An 18,947-nucleotide genomic window follows, 5' to 3' on the forward strand; every position below is an offset into this window, starting at 1 on the left:
AATAGCGGGAGGGCGTCAAAAAAGTCGGGAAGGCCCTCCCGCTATTCTCCCACCCGTCGTGGGGTGGGGAGAATTTCGCCCCAAGTGTTTGGGAGTCTCATCGGATGCCAAACTGGCAGGAAGAGGGGTTTGGTATTGAGGGGCCATGCAGTGCTGCCTGATGGGTTCTGGGGACAAGTTAAGGAGAGACTCCACTGTTGGCCACTAGCCTGCGCAGGGAAAGCTGCTGGGCTAGCAGCTGGGACATGGACCTATTCCGCTGCCAGTTAAATCCTGGCGATGGTGGGGTGAGACCTTAAGTGGGTATCAATCGCCAACGTAAGGACATCAATTGGCCTCCTGCTGGGCTAGACGCCGATGCTACCCACCGGTAAAGTAGTGGTGGGGGTACTAACGGGCAGAGAGTTAGGTGGCAGGCAGGCCACGTGCTGCATTTTACATGCTCCTTCCTTCAAATCCTTGGATGGAGGAACATTAAATCCATCACTAAGAAGCTTTAATAATATTAATATTCATAAGGTGGTTTCTGTACCTAAGTCCTGGCAATGTTATAACAGAGAGAAGGCGAGGAAAACATTTGGTTGGCATGCTTGCAAACCTCTAATTGCTAAAACCATCACTGCTCAATGATGAAGTATGGGGACACATTTAACTCACCACATGGCCCACCACTGGCATTCATTTTTAACTCAATAAATACTAAGCCATTAATTCCTTATTTAAATGCAGATGCTTCACCCCAACAGTAAAAACAAGCCAAAGTAAATGTTGTATGTTATATCTCAATCTTAAGCTTTTAAGCCCCTATAAAGGCAGCTTATATATGATTTAAATAACACAGCATAATTAAAATGAATTATTTTCTCAGCATTCTCCCAGAAATATCCTTTCATCTTAAATAACATGTAACTGCGAATAAATTATATTCTCGTAAAAAAATAATCCGATTCCACCAGACAATGGCTACTAGGGGGAAGTGAGGAGGTGGGTAGCCAAGGGAACCAGAGCTGCTGTCCCAGTGCTGTTGGTGGGGAGGGCCTTCAAGAGGGCTGTTGTTCAGAGGGCTGGAGGGGGCCAGGTTGGGTCGCCGCTGGGTCGAGGGCGTTTATGCATATGTGAGGCCTCCACGCCATCTTTAAATATTGTGGCGACCCATAACAGGGGTACCACAGCCTGTCTGTCCTACCAAACTCTCCCAGAATAGAGCCATGATGCAGCCTCTCTGCTGAAAGTCAATTTCACCCCTTTGACTGTGAGCAGCCTCCAGCTGAAGGCTCTCTGCTGAAGAAGTTAGTTATGATAGCACTTCATGCTCCCTGAACGTTCAAGTGCCTCCTCGAAAGAACAGGTGGCCTGTCTGAGAGGATGATTAGTGAACTGGATGTCCTGCAACCTTTGATGCCTGAACAGTGTGCCTGTACTCTAGGTGCCTCAGCACTATAGAGGCAGCTGCCAACAATCAATCAGTAAAAGAGCAGGGGTTCACCACTGAGAACTCTCTCGCAGCCAAATGGTAACTGTCTGGATGAGTGGATGGCAGCTGAGTACAACCTCCCTAATGTTGCTGACAGAGCTTTGGGGCCAAGGGGCTCCTTATCTGGATGGGAGTGAATATGCAGAGTGAAGGTTTGCCTGCACAATTGGCTGACTGGCTTCACATATGTCAGGTGTGAAATGCTTTACTGCTGAACATTTTAATGTGACAGCTTTGCATTCCCACTAGCTATGATGATGACCTCACCAGTGCCCATTCCTTACTCCTCACTCTTCTTAATCCTCCATGGTCTAGTGCTACATCGAAGTTTATCCCAAGGGTGCACATCAGAGGTGGAGGCAGCCTTCCGTGCCTTGTGACCTTTCATGCTCTGGGCAGTCTGGAGGGCGCAAGCTGAGTTTCCGGTGTCACAGATGTTGCCATGCCACCCTGGTCTGCCAACTGCCCTTGCGATGCACTGATGTCAGCACTGGTGTCAGGTGGGGATTCAGAAGGAATGGAAACCACCTGAGTCTCCTTCGTAGAAGGTCCCAGGGTGGGCTCTAGCCCTGATGGTGCCCATGGAGCCCTGGGTGACTCTTCTGCACCAGTAGCCTTTGAGACTCCTTCAAATGGCCTTGCAGTCACTGGAATATCGCTGACATGCCCTCTGGAATCTCACGACTGTGACCTATTGTCTGCATCAGCTCAGGGAGAACCTTGTACAGAGGCTCGGCATCTTACTGGGAGCCAGTTGTTTCCTGAGATCTGGCAGACCTCCGACTGCTGTCTCCCTTAGATGTTCCTGCTTCCATCTGCTGTGCAGTAGCAACTGTCTGGTGCTCACCAGATTGTGACCGAGAAGCCTGTCTGCTAATCTCACCGACCAAGGTGTGTGTCTCCATTGGTGGAAGGTGCAAGTGATAGTTGTGATGCTTCGCCGGTGTTCACCTTGGAGCTCTCCTCCAAGGTGATCTCTTGGGTGGCTGGGGGGGGGAAGTCACTCTGGATGGATGGCTCGGCTTCATTAGATGGTGAACCTGCGAGACAATGGATGTGGATCAGTGAGAGGGAAGGATAATTTTGTGGGAAATCAACAACTCACTTGAGACAGGTCACCTGGGTGAAGGGGCAATGGATTCTCACTTCTTTGGCACAGGCAACTTCACTGTCGGTCACTGCTCTCTCCTAGGGTAACCCCGCGATCTCCAGGACCCTTTCCTCTAAGGGGTTAGGAATGGATCTCTGGGATTTTGTCCCCTGACTTCACCCTATCCCTCTTATAATGGGATATCTCCTCCTGTGGGGATGAAGAGAGGGCATTGTGAGCCACAGGCTTGATGGGTCAGGGGGTCTGCCACAGATGGCATCGCACCCAGACATGAAGGGGTTGATGAGTGCCTGGGGTTTCCGAGGAACAAGGTGGAGGCTGGATTTTGGGAGGGTGCGAGATGTCAGCCATTGGATTGGAAGAGCTCTGGGGGATTGGAAATTGAAGGGTGACAGGCAGGACAGATACCAGCAGGAGAGAGGTGGCAACTTACCTTGTGGCTCACAGGAGTTCATTCATCTCCGTCCTGCATTGGACAGCGGTCCTCCTGGTCATGCTGCCCGCTCGCACTGCAGCTGCCACTGCCTCCAGGCAGCATTGCTGACCCTGCTTCTGGTTCTCTTACACCCTCAGGGGTACGAGGTGCCCTGCTTCTCCTCCACGGCATAGAGAAGCCTGACCAGGTCAACATCTCTAAAATGAGGAGCTGGTCAACGCACTGCCACCCTCTTGTCTTGACTGGGAGGGAATGTTGATGGAGCGTTTAAATGCAGCTTCCCATCGTTAGCTGCGAGCAGCTGAGGCGTGAGTAGGGCAAATCGGATGGCGACGGAGTCAGGCATGGCGAGGTTCACATTGGGGGCTCAATTTTTGCACCAAGTACAGGTGAACACAAATCTCAATGGCGGCATTACAGCTGGCACCAAACACTCTGTGAATCTTGCCCAAAATGACACTTAGTCATTTTTTTGTGTGAATTGTTGCCATAGTTGTTGGTTCTGCCTACATGGTAGATTATTCCGTTCAAAAATAAGGAATTGGATTTTAAACTTAGAACGATTTATGGCACAGAAGGAGGCCATTTGGCCTATTGTATCGATATTGACTTTTAGATGAAACTTTTAGGTGAACAGTATTATATGAATGAAAATCATTTTGTAGCTATTTTCAGCAGTTTTTTTGTTTACAGTTAAAATATTCAACATTTCTAACTTATTTTGGGGTGAAAGTTTTTTTTGTATAAATGTAAAATACCCAATTATTTATTTTCCAATTAAGGGGCAATTTAGCATGGCCAATCCACCTACCCTGCACACCTTTGGGTTGTGGGGCGGGGCTCAAGCACACACAGGGAGAATGTGCAAACTCCACACAGACAGTGACCCGGGGTGCATGAGACAGCAGTGCTAACCACTGGGCCACCGTGCCGGCCTATTTTGGAGTGAAACAGTGGCCAGGATTCTCCATTCCATGTCACTAAGATCAGGAAATCCGATCGGCGGGTGGGGGGGGTGGGGGGGAAAATCATGCGGTAGGGTACAATCAGCCTTCCAGACAGGCCCCAAACCAGTCGGGAGTCTCCGTTCCCTCCCCGCCGGCCATAGTAGGTTTCGCGGTGGTCCAGTTGGACTTCCTGCTCTGACTCAGCGGGATCATGTCATTGGCGGGCAGGACGCACCATTCACATACCAGGTGGAAAGCTCCGCCGCCCCCCCCCCCCCCCCCCCCTCCCCCCCCCGCCTCCAGTTAGCATGAATTGGTGCAAATAGTGAGGAGTGTGGACCTGGCGACTTGCAGTCCAAAGGATGGCAAGATGGTAAGTACCCTCCCAATAATTGCTGCCAGAGATTCGAGGGGGGGGGGTCCCTTCTGGGAGTTGCGGCCCTGTAGGCTTGTGTAGGGGTGGACTGGTTCAGGTCATGGGTCTTCCATAGGATGGGGTTCCTTTGGCTGCTCTCTCCGTCTGCAGCCTTCAAACCCATTAAACCGATAGTCTGTAAAAGTTATAGTTTTCCCACAGTAAAGTGCAAATGTGCTCATGTGAACTCCTATACCATTTAAACAGTAACTCATTATTTCATAAACACACATGCTGAATAATGAAGGGAAAATGTTCTCATCTTCATCCCTAACCCCTTTAAAAAGCCTGTCAGTATGCCAGGTTTAAAAGTCTGTGAGATGAAAGTTATGCCTTTAAAGTGGTGGAAACTTTTGAAGTGGTTTTTGCACAGTCAATTTCATTGTCTTTTGAAGTATTAAAGACACTGTGTATGGCTAGGAGGCTGAATGCTTAGAACTGGATTGTTTACACTGAAATTCGCACTCCATCGCCTGCTAAATGCATCACAGTTGACAGCTCGCTGGAACTTCAAAGTGACTAATCAGATTGTTTATTTTTATAACTCTGCAGAGATCCATTAAGTCAGGATAGCAGCTTTTCTCTACCCTCTTTATTTATGAGTCTGCCTTTTTGTTCTCCAGGAATAATCCGCTTTGGGGGCAGCCCCTTTACTTTCTATGAAGCACTCGATCTAACACATCAAACTGGATGAAACGTTAATTGCTATTTTGAGTATTGATAATCCTTTGGCTATCAAAAAAGTGCACACTGTAATTTTGTTATAATTATTTGGTTTCTGATGTTGAATATTTCATAGCAGAATTAAAGAACATCAACAAATGAGTTTCATTCAGGTTTAACTGTGATAAACTTTCATTTTCTCTGTTTTATCACAGTAATGGTGCCACATTATTGTATCCAAAATAGCATGACAAAAATCCTTGCAATATCTGAATAACTTAAACCAAAAGCAGTAATGCAAATCATTATAAACAGCATCATTTTTTTCTGTTAATCTGTAGCTGAACAGTGTCCTTTCCGCCTCTGAATCAAGAGGTTGTGGAGTTCAAGTCATTCTGCAGAGACTTGAGCACTTAAATTGGACTGACACTCAAGGACAGCATTTAAGGAGTGCTGAACGGTTGGCGATGCAATCTTTCAGATGAGACATTAAACTGCCTTTGCAGGGGGGGTGTAAATAATAATGGTGTAATGATTGAGGAAGAGTGGGGGAGTTCTTCCAATCTACTAGCAAACATATTATCCCTCAGCTAACACCAGTAAAACAGATTATGTGGTCATTAACTCCTTGCTGCTTGCGGAGCCTTGCTGAGTGCAAATTGGTAATTCCTACGCTGCAGTAGTCACTACTCTTCATTGAGCATAAAATGCTTTGGGATGTCCTGAGGCTGTGAAAGGTGCTATATGAAGGCAAGTTCTTACTTTCAATTGGGAACTCAAAGCTTGTAGTTATTTGCAACCACTTATCAAATATGTTTCATGTTTTCCAAAGTGAAGAATATTAATGCCAGAGGAAATTTGGACAACCTGTGTCAAGTCTGAGAACCTCCATGGTTAGCCACACTATAAATAGTTGCAAAGTTAATCTCCCTTTATGCTTCAACCTCAAAATGCTGCATCCTCGGAGCAGCATCCCCGGGAGTACAAGTATGATTTTATTTCAACCCCCCACATCTAATTTGGCTTCTCTGAATGCCATTATCAATTTAATGCCAGATAGTGCCAGATGGGGCAGCTTTTTTAACCTGCACAGGCAGTCCAGGATTCAGACTAATTTATGTGGATCCCTTGCAGGCAACAAATAGAAGAGACTTTCTTCCCAATAATCTGGACTGAACTTTGAACTCAGGACTCAGCAGTGGGTAACCAACGAATCTCACAGTTCCCTTCCCATCTTTCAACCTGCATTCACCACTGTTAAGGGTATGAACTCTGGCAAATTTCACTGGAGATAGACTGGGGAGAAGTTTGGAATACAGCGATGATTAATCAGAGAAAGATGTGAGAAGAGACTATGGGCCAGACCTTCCCTTCTACTCCAGGAAATATGAGTTGGGCTGTTTGACGGCTTTGCGATCCCGTCACCTCCGCCCACTCCCACAGACTTTTTGTCTCTGACACACGCACAGACCAGGTTCAGGTTAGCCATCTTCCTAGGGAGGTCTGAGGCAGAGGTGGAGGTGCGTGATGGTGAGGTGGATGAATCAGAAGACTTTGGTTCCCCTGGATATTGTCGCAGTTTTTCAGATGACTGTTACACCCCCTAGCCCTCACATCTCAACCATTCAACCCCCCTCCTACCTCCTGTTCCTCCTCATCACCCCCAAGTCCCTCTTGCACCCTCTTATCCCCTATGCTTATTCATGCCCCCTCCTATTTGCCACATTTACAGATGATACAAAGTTGGAGAGAAGGGAGGGCTGTGAGGAGGATACAGAGATGCTTCAGCGGGATTTGGACAGAGTGAGTGGGCATATGCATTGCAGACGCAGTATAATTCAGATAAATGTGCGGTTATCCACTTCAGTCGCAATAATAGGAAGACAGATTATTATTTGAATTGGAAAAGTGGATACTCAGCGAGACCTTGGTGTCCTCGTGCTTCAGTTGCTGAAAGTATGTATGCAAGTACAGCAGGCAGTATAGAAGGTAAGAGGTATGTTGGCCTTCATAGCAAGAGGATTTAAGTATGGGAATAGGGATGTTTTACTGCAATTGAAAAGGGCATTGGTGAGGCCACACCTGCAGTATTGTGTGCAGTTTTGGTGTCTTTACCTGAGGAAGGATGTTCTTGCTATGGAGGGAGTGCAGCAAAGGTTTACCAGGCTAATTCCTGGGATGGAGGGACTGTCATATGAGGATAGACTAAGTCAGTTAGGATGATATTCATTGGAGGGGGGATCTCATAGAAACTTAGAAAATTCTAACAGGATTAGCGAGGGTAGATTCAGAAAGAACATTCCCGATGGTGGGAGAGTCCAGAACTAGGGGTCATAGTTTAAGGATAAGGGGTAAACCTTTTAGAACTCAGGTGAAGAGAAATTTCTTCACCCAGAGAGTGGTGAATCTGTGGAATTCATGACGACAAAAATTAGTTGAGGCCAAAACGTTGCATAATTTCAAGAAGGAGATAGATATGTGGGCAGCACAATAGCACAGCGGTTAGCACTGTTGCATCACAACACCAGGATCCCAGGTTCAATCCCCGCTTGGGTCACTGCCTGTGTGGGTCTGCACATTCTCCCCATGCCTGCGTGGGTTTTCTCCGGGTGCTCCGGTTCCCTCCCTCAAGTCCCGAAAGACGTGCTTATTAGGTAAATTGGGCATTCTGAATTCTCCCTCTGTGTACCCGAACAGGCACTGAATGTGACAACTAGGGGCTTTTCACAGTAATTTCATTGCAGTGTTAATGTAAGCCTATTTCTGACAATAATAAAGATTATTATTATTTAGCTCTTGGGGCTAAAGGGATCAAGGGATATTGGGGAAAGGCTGGATCAGGGTATTGAACTTGATGATCAGCCATGGTCATAAAGAATGGCGGAGCATGCTCAAAGGGCCAAATGGCCTTCTCCTGCTTCTATTTTCTATATATGTTTCTATGTGTAATCCCTCATAATTCCAATGCACTCACATCCCCGCCTACCTTACATGTCATTTCTGTGCCCCCTATGCATCTTCCATACCTACTTGCCAAGTATCCACTTGTTACAGAATCAATGAGCCATTGGTAAGTCTGACAACTGTTTGAAATATCCCTGAAATTGACAATGTAAATAAAGGTTTTGAAAATATACTTTCAAGAAAAACTGTTCAGTTTACAGCCTCTTCAAAGTATCAACTACAGCCATTTATTGTATCAATGCCAGGTGTTCTGATCCACTGCACACTTCTTAATCTTGTGTAAATAAACACACAGGCATTGAAAAACTATTAAAGAAAGAATACCCGATGACAACGTAATACCAATGTTAATCAAACAAAGCTTGCACTCCCTTCTACAGCTGTATCAACATTGTCTGTTCAGCTCAGTGAATTAGTCATTCTAGGAGTTTAGCCGAGTATTTATAATGAGGCAATTTGGCAACTTTATCAACAAAAGCAGTTCGACTGGATAACCAGACATTTGTTTTTCCAAATGGAAATGGTGGAGCAAGCATAGGGAAATGATGGGATAGCAATATGGGATATAAAGGGGCTTGAATGAGGCAATGGGGTGTGAGGGGACATGATTGGAGAATGGGGAATGTGAGGAGGGTCTAGCAACAGTTTTTAAATTTCACCGTCAAAGAATTCCCGACTCCTCATCAGGCCACCCGCAAGGTTCACAAAATCACTTATCTGGCAGGGTTATCACAGGCTTTCGAACCCCACCCCACCCCCGAGCCTACACAAAAATACCAAAGTCACAGAAATTTGAATTTACACTATGGATTTAAATTGCAAGCTCAACGACACTTTAAGTGAGTGTTGAGTCGCAACCTGTTATGATTGCCGGGCTGCCATGATTCCTGCATGATTCCTGACCTGACGAAAATAGCAGGTGGCGGGAATTGTCAGAGCAGTTCATATTTATGGCCCCGCACACCTCTACTTTGGCCCTCCCAACTCAGGGTTTTCTCCACTTTGGGAAATAAAAATTCAGCCTCTGGATTACTTCCCAGAAGATAAAACCTTATATTCAAGAATGCAGCTTTCTCGGTAAAAAGAGAATGAGCAGTATCCTATATCTCTCCCTCCCCATGTGCCCCAAAGTTCTGCTCATCAGGTCATCTCCCAAAAGATGTGATGGGAGTAATTGTTTTGTAAGATAGCTGGGGCACTATTATCTAAGAATGATGTTTTTAGTGACTACCTAAAAATCTCTGCACTGTCTGGACAAATTTTAATTTTCAGTTCAACTTCAATTTAAAATGGAGCCATTATAAACAGCAGCAACAATTATACTTAAGACAGATCCATTCTATTTTATATGCCGTAGATTATATGTCAAATTGCAGGACTTTGACAGTGTGATGACCTTCTCGAGCATGCCCACAGGTATCTTTCATGACTCTTCAATCGCAAATCTGTTCAAACGAAGCATTTTCATCAGCAGTATGTCAGTCCATGTCTATTTTTTTTATGTGTGCAGGTACGAGGCCGAGGGTTGACTGGAAACCTACAATTTGACAACTATGGGCGCAGATCAAACTACACAATCGATGTTTATGAACTAAGACCTTCTGGGCCTCGGAAGGTAGGTTAAAATAAAGCAGGCCTGTTTGTTAAGCAAATGATGATGTTTCTGATATATGTATGTATTGAATTTAAAGACTTACAAGCATTTTTTTTTAGTCAGCTAAATTTCTCTCTTGGACATGGACTGTAATTCTCCGGCCGTTGAGATTCTCTGTTCCCACCGGCAGTGCACGCCCACCCATGGGTTTCCCGGCGGCGTGGGGTGGCTTCAATGGGAAATGCATTGACAAGCAGCAGGAGTAGAGAATCTGGCCACCAGCGAACAGCGCACCGCCAAGAAACAGGCAGCTGGGGGACCAGAGAATCCCGCCCAATAATGCTGGTTTCAGAGTACTCACCAACACCTTGCCAAAGTGACCATTGTTCATCCATCTATTCACCTACCTTGAGGAACACAGTTCCTGCAATTTCTATCTCATTAGCTATTTAAGAAAAGATGTTTAAGTCGTTGTTATTTACTTTGCTTTGAATGTATCTTGTGTGGGTGGGCCACCATCCTTGGTGGTTGAAATTTGTTATCGCTGGCATTAACTGAATTATCATTGTGCAACATTCTTTCCCTGTGGACTTGCACTGCACAATGGAAAATAGAACTTATGCTCTGTGACTAGGCACACTGACTCAGACTACTTTTGTTGTGATAGAATAATAAGGACCCATCTGCTAACAGTGATATAGTTATAAATGTCAGACGTGCCTTAAAGGGGGTAACATGGCCAAGAAATTGGTATCACGCTAGTTTCCAATGCAAATTAAGTGAGCAATGTCTCACGGACGTATACTCAAAAGCAGAATTCTGAGGTTGGCTCCAAATTGGCCCTCGTCACATAAAACTGGAGAGTTGCATGCAGAAGCTTAATTGACACATTTCGGGTATATTGTTCAGCTCCTCAATTGGGGCCTTCTCAAAGTCACCTGGTCGGCTGTTGTGCGGGATTTTAGGGTGGGGGGTGATGGCGGTTATCAGATGCAGGAGACTGCATCTGGAAATTAGATTCCCCCCCCGCAACCCACCCAGCATGAATTTTGAGACCAATAAACAGGTGTGGAATTGACCACTTTTTCTCCTGACACGTCTTACTTCAGTATGACATGGCACAGTGTTTACTTTCTCTCTCCACATGTATTGCTCATCATGATTTCCTCTTGAACTTTGCTGCCAAAACCCTCAGCATTGCCTCTTTTCTGCTGTTTCTGCTGCACAGTTTTCCCACAGTTATTCCCTTAGGCCGATTGCCAGTAGATCCAACTCCCCCACTGTCTCCTTTCTAAACATGTCTACAAGGCTCTCCAAGTCATCATGGTTAACAGCAGTACAATTGTGAGGAACGCCAGTATTACAGAAACCTAGGTAGCTATCACAGCTAGTGAAATGGCTCCACATAAGATTCATGAATATATTTTTCCAGCATTTCCAGCTTGTTTACCAATTAAAATACTTAGTCCATGACCTTGGTTCCCATGACTACATAGATAATAGCTGCAATGTAATTAAATGGCTTCTCAAGCAAATAGTGCTTCACAGGCACTTGCCTTCACTAGTCTTCTGACATTCACAGAAGTGAGTGGTCACTTTGGTGAGGCTACAGTGCCCGTCAAACCGTACCTCTACAAGAATCAGTGCAATGAGGAGAGGGGAGGTTTTGATTACTGTTGCAAATATATAATTACCGCCATCATATATTCTAATTAAATACCACCAAAGAAAATACTTGATACAAAATCTTGGCAGCAATACTGCATTGCCAAAAGACTCTCAAATTACTCGGTGGGATACCAGAAGGTGAATGGTTAAATGGGTTAATGCGACTGCTTCAACATTGAATGGATGAATTTTGAAAGGAAGACATTAAGCATTTCTCCAGTCATATCCAGGCTATAGTTCCAGGGCCCAAATATTGCCACTGGATTTTAACTGACTTTGCTATTGCTTCTTCTATCTATTCCTGTAGATTTTTTTTTAAAACAGTCGTTGGCTTCAAGCACTGAGAGTAAATGAGTCATTTGGGGGAGTTCTAGGGTGAGGAGGCTGAAATAACTTGACAGTCATCCTGGGTTAATGACTAATTTGTTCATGTTAATATGAATCCTTTGCACTGTCAAGCCCCCAATTCCTCCCAAGATAAGGTACTAATTTTTAACTATTCAAATAACCAACCTTTCATAATTAGGGACATGCTGGCTAATCATAATTCTTTCAACCATTTCCCTTTTAACTCTGGCTTTATATTACAGAGCAGTTGCTGCAGATTGTCTCTTCCGACACTACTTTAAAGTTCTCTGCACAGCAATCATAAGTAGGAGTTTTAGTTGTCATGCTCAGCTCTTTGTTCTCAATGGTTTCATCTTAGCTGTTAGGAATGGCCATGCGGTATTTGCTTTGTTAGTCCACACAGAGCTTCTTCCCACACAAGGCATCTTCAACCAGGAGGTTTACTGGTTCTAACAGTCTTAGTGTGAAGTAATGTTATGTAGTCTTTAGCTGACTCTGAATAGCTATTGTCCTATAGGACGGCATGCCTTGAGACAGAGGGTCAGATTTTCCTTTTGGAAGTGGGATTCGGAAGGTGGATTTACATTTAGGTCATACATCCACCAGCCCCAGCCCCAGCTCCTGATTCCCCTCCTGGCCAGCATGACATGAAGTGCAATTTTCATGCGGTGGGGGTCCTACTGACCCGAGAGATTAATCTGCTGCCCAATTAGTGGCCAGGGAGGCAGGAATGGGGATCGAACCAAGGAAGCAGGATACATTCTGTTCCAACTTGTCAGTCACTGTTCTGGCTGATATCTATGTATGGTCTTAAATCAATAGTCCCATAGCAAACGCATTTAGCCACGAGTTTTCCGACACTTGCAATGCCGTGAGACACATGGGTATTCAACGCGACTTGTATTGAATAAGGGGCCTGAATGGGGGAACGCCTGGACAAGGCCACACATAGCCCTGTGTTTTACAGTGGGGAGCTCCGCTCCCCATAACTTCCCATTGTAGCGAGGCCCCCGATACGATCTCCGACCGCCCCCTAAGTCCGAACGCAATATGGGAGGGTCCCGGCCATACCCTGCCACCAACGGCAGGCAACCCCGGCCCAGTCACCCACGTGCAAAAATGCCAGCTTGGAAATGTTACCCTGGTAGTGCCCATGCCAGCTGGCAACACCACCTGGGCACCTTGGCAGTGCCAGGCTGGCACCCAGGTGGCACTGTCATGATGCCAGGCTGCCACTGCCAAGGTACTAAGGTGGCACCAACAGTGTCATGGTACCACCTGCCTAAAGGGCATGCAGCTGGCGGCCTCTGATCCCCTGGGAGACCCCCCATGAGTGCCATTGCTGTTTGGTTTATATAAATTATTTAGACATGTATGTAGGAGGGTCGATCTGTACGTTTGCAGATGATACAAACATTGGTGGGGTGCTAAATTGCGAGGAGCAGAGCCTTAGATTACAGGAAGGTATGTAATCTAAGGCTGGTCAGTGGCAGGTGGAATTCAATCCGGATAAGTATGAGGTGAGAAACTTGGGCAGGACAAACAAGGCAAAGGAATACATGATAAACGCAGGACCCTGGGAAGCAGCAAGGATCAGAGGGACCTTGGTGTGCATGTACACCGGTCCCTTAAGGTAGCAGGGCAGATGGGTACAGTGGTTAAGAAGACATTTGGTATACTTGCTTTTATTAATAGAGGCATAGAATTAAAGAGCAGGGAGGTTATGCTGGAACTGTATAAAATGTTGGTTAGGCCCCAGCTAGAGTATTGAGTGCAGTTCTGGAATCCACATGATAGGTGGTATATGATAGCACTGGAAAGCGTGCAGAGGACATTTACCATAATGCTACCTGGGCTGGAGAGTTTTAGCTGTGAAGAGAGATTGGATAGACGTTGATTGTTTTTCTTGAGAGCAGAGGAAACTGAGGGAAACATGATTGAGATGTATTATGAGAGGCATTGATCGAGTAGACAGAAAGAAACCTTTCCACTTGGTTGGCAGGATCAATGACAAGGGGACATAGATTTATGGTAAGGGGCAGGAGGTTTAGAGGGGATGTGAGGAAAAACATTTTCACCCAGAAGGTGGTGGGAGTCTGGAACTCACAGCCTGAAAGGGTGGCGGAGGCAGAGACCCTCATAATACTTAAGAAGTATTTAGATGTGCACTTGTGATGCCTGGGCAGACAAGGCTATGGCCCAAATGCTGGAAAATGAGATTAGAATACATGGGTGGTTGCTTTTAACTAGTGCTGATGTGATGGGCCAAAGGGCCTATTCTGTGCTGTAGACCTCTATGAGACTATGACCTCAAGCTGCCCAATTAACGATGCGGGCATCTACACTTTCCCGCCTGGTCTCCTGCCTTTCCAGTTCTGGAAAATCATCACATTTCGTAATGGTGGATGCCATCGGCGTCATTTTATTTTGACGTTCCGCCTGCAGACTGTCCAGTTCAGGATGGGAAAACTCTGACCTGCGGCTCAGATGGAAATTTTCACTTCATTTAACATGGAACAGGTGAATGAACAGCATCAAATACCTGACAGATATTCTGCACGGTCATTTTGTTTTACTACTTGATCATTTGAAATTTTATTGAACACCAAATTCTCCCTATTTCAGTGTACTATTCACATTGCTTCATCCAAATTACTGGCTATTTTCATTCTTTCAAGTAAAAGATGTCAAAATCCGTCTGAATATTTTGTACTTAACATGTCAAAACTGCTAAGGTGCTTCCCAGGAGACAAATGAGCCCAGTCAAAAGGATTGCAAAGAAAGATTGCCCTTATCAAATAAACATTGATCATTGGTCCTCACTCACAGGTCTGATGTGCATGGTTGATACTCCAGACACAAGTGCCAATCAAAACATTTTGGGGAGTTTCTCTGCCAGCCTAATGAAGGTTTCATTGAAGAAGGATATTGCGATAGAGGGGAAACGTTCAATGCCTCCTTTTTAAACATATAAAACTCCTTTTCAAATCAAGCATTTACTGAAGAGACACTGTTGGATCAGTTGGTGAATGTCTCTATTGAAGTAAAAGGGGCTTGTATTCTTTGCATTGCTGGATACTGACCCAAATCTGTCAATCGTTACGCAACCTATTGTTTACAAAGTACAGCGCAGTAAACAACAAGTCACAGTAAGAGTGTCATCCAAGCCAAAAGAATCCAAATATAAAAGCAAATTACTGCGGATGCAAAGAATCCAAACCTGGCCAAATACCTACTTTCAATGATACAAGAAAAATGGTTTTTTAAAAAAAACAAAGAACCAGGCAAAATTTACCTCTGTAACTGTGTTGCCAGTTTTATTTTATCACCTAGTGTGGAACTGAGCCATATAGACAACAAAGTCCCCAGATTTCATGGAATCATGGCATTTACAGTGCAGAAGGAGGCCATTCGGCCCATTGTGTCTGCACCAGCCCTTGAAAAGAGCACCCTACTTAAGCCTCTATCCCAGGGCGTGGTAAGAGAAACAAAAAATAAACTGAAGCAATAAGCTGTAAGAGCGAGAGCAAGTATTTTTAAGCACTGTAAATAATGTTCCTGGGAACATTCGGTGAGGTTTTCCTCCCCCTCAGTGGTGTGTTCCACAGCGGCAGAAGGTGACTTGTCAGTGGCCAGCGGTGTTGTCAACATGGTTTCCTGCTGAACTCATCCCACCTTTGGGGGCACCTTGAGACCCCGCCAGCGTGAACGGCCAGCGAATCCCACCCATAGAAATTGGTGTGCGTTATCTCTGTCTATCCCTGAGCCACAAAACACGACAACTGGTGATGAAGATGGAGATTAGGTTACATTTTTGGCTCCAGCAACTTTGTTTTTTTTAACCGAGTGGCCCATCCACACGGCAGGATCAGTGGATTTCAGGGTGCCAGACTGACTTGATCACGATGGGTGTGGGCAGTCCACAGATAGCAGCAATCGGCACAAAGGCAATATTAGCTTGGAGCAGAAGGTGAGCAAATATTTGAGCAGCCAACAGAAGATACGTCTATGTTTGCACGGTTTCAAAGTGCTCTCAAGGAATTCTTCAGGTCAAAGAAAGGTGTGATGCTCATACAATATATATTCCACCAGAGATGGCAGAGAGCCCATCATAGTCATATACTTTCAAAAACATGCACAAATTACAGAGGTACTTCATTGATTCACAACACAGTCACCTCACGCTTCAGGCGAAATCACCATAGAATCCCTACAATGCAGAAGGAGGCCATTCAGCCTATCGAGTCTGCACAGGTCCTTGGAAAGAGCACCCTATCTAAAGACTTCACAAAGGTGTGCAGGTTGCTGAAGAAGATGACATCATTGGTTTGACAGGTGGCGAAGTCTCTGTTGATGGTGAGGAACAACATGGGTTGAATTCTCCCATTCTGGAGACTAAGTGTTGATGCTGCAGTGAAAACAATGGGATTTCACGACGGTGTGATCGGGTCCACAGCTACAGCAATTCAACCGCTTCCAAGGGGCTAGCACGGGCGTATCGGGAACCACAACAAGCTGTTAACGGATCGGCGGCCAATTCGCCGGTTCCGTGATTGACGCTGACCCACATGGCTGCACCCATGCCAGCCGCAATGGCCGGGTGCCCTGGCCACTGATGCCATCAGATACCCAACCCCTGGGCTGCATGCCGGGCCATCTAACACTGTTGTTGTTTCTGTTTGCCCCCCCCCCCCCTCCCCAGGGCAAGGCCGCGCACAACCACAGGGAGCGGGAGAAGACCAAAGGGGGACCACCAGACCTGCGTCCCCTCACCATGCCCAAGCAGAGGACACTAGACATTGTCGGCGGGCCGGAGGAGAGGGAGGCCGCCGACATGGTCGGCGGTGCGCTACGAAGTGAGACTGCCCGGCCTGGTTGCGGGTCCCCATAACAAAAGTGTGCCCACCGCCACACCTCAACCCCCTTACCGCACACCCCAACCCCCCTCACCCCACACCACCCACTCCCCTCACCCCATATCCCAACCCCCTCACCCCACACCCCTCACCCCACACCCCTCACCCCCTCACTCCAGCCCTCACCCCTCACACCTCAGCCCAAACCAGCTGTGTAACCATACATGTCACCTTGTGTCTTACGGGACCAGCCGGGGATGGCCCCGGCCCACCTTGGGCCCCCTGCCCCCAGCGAGTGCCAGAGCCAGTGCCCCAAGACAGTCGAGCACCAACGGGGAGAGCAGCCTGTTATCCGCCAGTGGCCGCAGGCCGACATGCACCCCATTGATTACTCCCTGGACCCGGGACATCCCAGAGATGGCAGCAAAACCCGTTGCCCGGGCATCCTGGTGGGTGCGGTCCACAGGGTACTGGATGTACCGGTCTACCAGGGCATACAGGGTGTCCATGACAGCCCGGATGCACCTGTGCGCCAATGCCTGGGAGATGCCGGACAGGTCCCCACTCGGCGACTGGAAAGACCCCGTCACGTAGAAGTTGAGGGCCACCGTCACCTTTGACGGCCACCAGGAGTGGATGTCCTTCCCCATTCACCTGCAGTGCCAGGTCTGCCATCATTTGGCAGTTGTCTCTGGCAGTCTCCCTGCTCATCCGCAATTTCCTCCTGCATGACGGTCCGGGAGTTCCTCAAAGGACATGCGGTCGCGGCATACGCGAGGCCTCATCTGGCCCCTCCTTGGCACGACCTCCACCTCCTCCTCCTCGTCCTGTCAGGCGGCCAGCCATCCAGCCAGCGCGACTGCCACCTGCCCCTCTGCAGATCGCGCCTCTGCTGCAGCCTCCGCCTCCTCTCTGAGCCACCCCCGCTCAGGCTGCCACAGGACTGCATGCAGAGCAGCGGCCGTCGCCACAGCGGCCAACATTGCTGGTTGATGACCGAACATGGTTATCTGTAGGGGGTTAAGGGAACACGTCATAATGGCTCATACACCCATGCACAACCTGGTACCATGGGCTACATGGCGACCCCAGTTGTCACCGCGTGCCCCAGCTAGGCATGCCCCGCACCCCGGCCCGTCGGTGCCCCCGGTCCTGGCGTCTGTCCCTGCTGCCAAGGCCACCATTTGATGGCACTGCCCTCATTGGGGACTGCTGTCGGTGTGGCCCCGGATGGTTACCCGGTGGGTGTCGCCGGTTGAGTGGGATGGCCGTGGAGTGGGGCAGCACCCACCTACACAGCCACTTTCTCGCCGTCCACCCAGAGGCCGGGGTGAGCGGCTAGCAAGATGGATGCCTTAATGGTGCTTGGTGGGTGGGCACCGCCCTGTCCTGTCGGGGGCTCCCCGGCTGCTTGGCCAGTTTCCCACCCCCCCCTTTCCCCTCCCCCGGCCCTGCCAGCACCCCCTCCTGACGCAGAAAGCACGGACAGACGGTGTCCAATACGGGAGCCCGCAGTCCCCCCCACGCCATCTCCTACCTCCTCTCGCAGCCGCCTCAGCCAGCACTCCGGCTTCACTATTTTTTAAAGGATGTGTGAAACACGCTGTCGAGAAATCGGACAATCCGGGGCGCAAATTCGCTGAGGCCCCAGAAAAGTGGTCGTCAGGGCCGGTAATGAGATGCGTACTGCACTTCCAAGCTGCGCATTTGGTGGATCAATTTCGTCGAGTTGGGGGTTCCAGAGCATGCCAAATCGGCACAAAACCGGCGTCAAGCCCGATTTCGGCATCGGAGCCGATTCTCTGATGCGGAACTCAGGCATTTATCCCGAAAGCGATACAGCAACACTATTGCATCTGGCCCATGAAGGACCTCTGGGTGCTGTTAAGGTGAAACAACAATCCCACATGAATCAGTCTGGTGGCCAGCAATAGATTGCCACATAGAAGAAGTCAGTAGATACCATGTAGCATTTGCACTCAATTAAAATCTGTTAAATTGTGTCCCATACCTCTACAGCCGGAGAGCTGGTAAGAATTCAGTGCTACAAGATATACATAGAGCTCTTTAAATAACATCATATATCATGGATGTGCTCAATCCAATCAGTGAGAAAGTGATGGAAAAGCTTGGCCACTGATTTTGTATCACACCATGTTTTAATTTCTATTGTGTAAAATTGTTTCAAATAGGCAATCAATCCAATCTGGTCGGTTCTTGGCCTGCAGGTTAGGTTAAAATTACCCCGCTACAGTCCCCCATTCTTGGATTCAGCAGCATCGTCAATTATTCTCTACAATGCTCCATCAGAAGCTAATTTTCTCATCACAAATACTCATTGTGCTACATTGTCTAATGTTCCTGTATTCCATGAAGTTTTGATGTGGATTTATCTTCCCTGTACAATTTAGTGCCCAGCAAACATTTTTAAAGCCCCCTGTCAGTCGCCTGCTTTCAGAAGGTTGCCTTTA

The 18,947-nt window shown here is 47.3% G+C and overlaps 1 protein-coding gene across 7 annotated transcripts in view; it reads left to right on the forward strand.

The window, feature by feature from the left end:
* The window catches only part of LOC119952339 (glutamate receptor 3-like), a 492,268-nt gene that overhangs the window by 285,443 nt on the left and 187,878 nt on the right, over positions 1-18,947 (forward strand). For all 7 annotated transcript variants that reach the window (XR_005457831.1, XM_038776029.1, XM_038776024.1 and 4 more), the window contains one exon: positions 9,521-9,625. Coding sequence is in view for 6 of the 7 variants with exons in the window: in XM_038776029.1 (XP_038631957.1) it covers positions 9,521-9,625 (105 nt within the window). In the remaining variant the exon portion in view is untranslated. The remainder of the gene's footprint in view (positions 1-9,520; positions 9,626-18,947) is intronic.

Source organism: Scyliorhinus canicula, chromosome 17 (assembly GCF_902713615.1).
Source record: "Scyliorhinus canicula chromosome 17, sScyCan1.1, whole genome shotgun sequence".
Taxonomy (NCBI): Eukaryota; Metazoa; Chordata; class Chondrichthyes; order Carcharhiniformes; family Scyliorhinidae; genus Scyliorhinus; species Scyliorhinus canicula.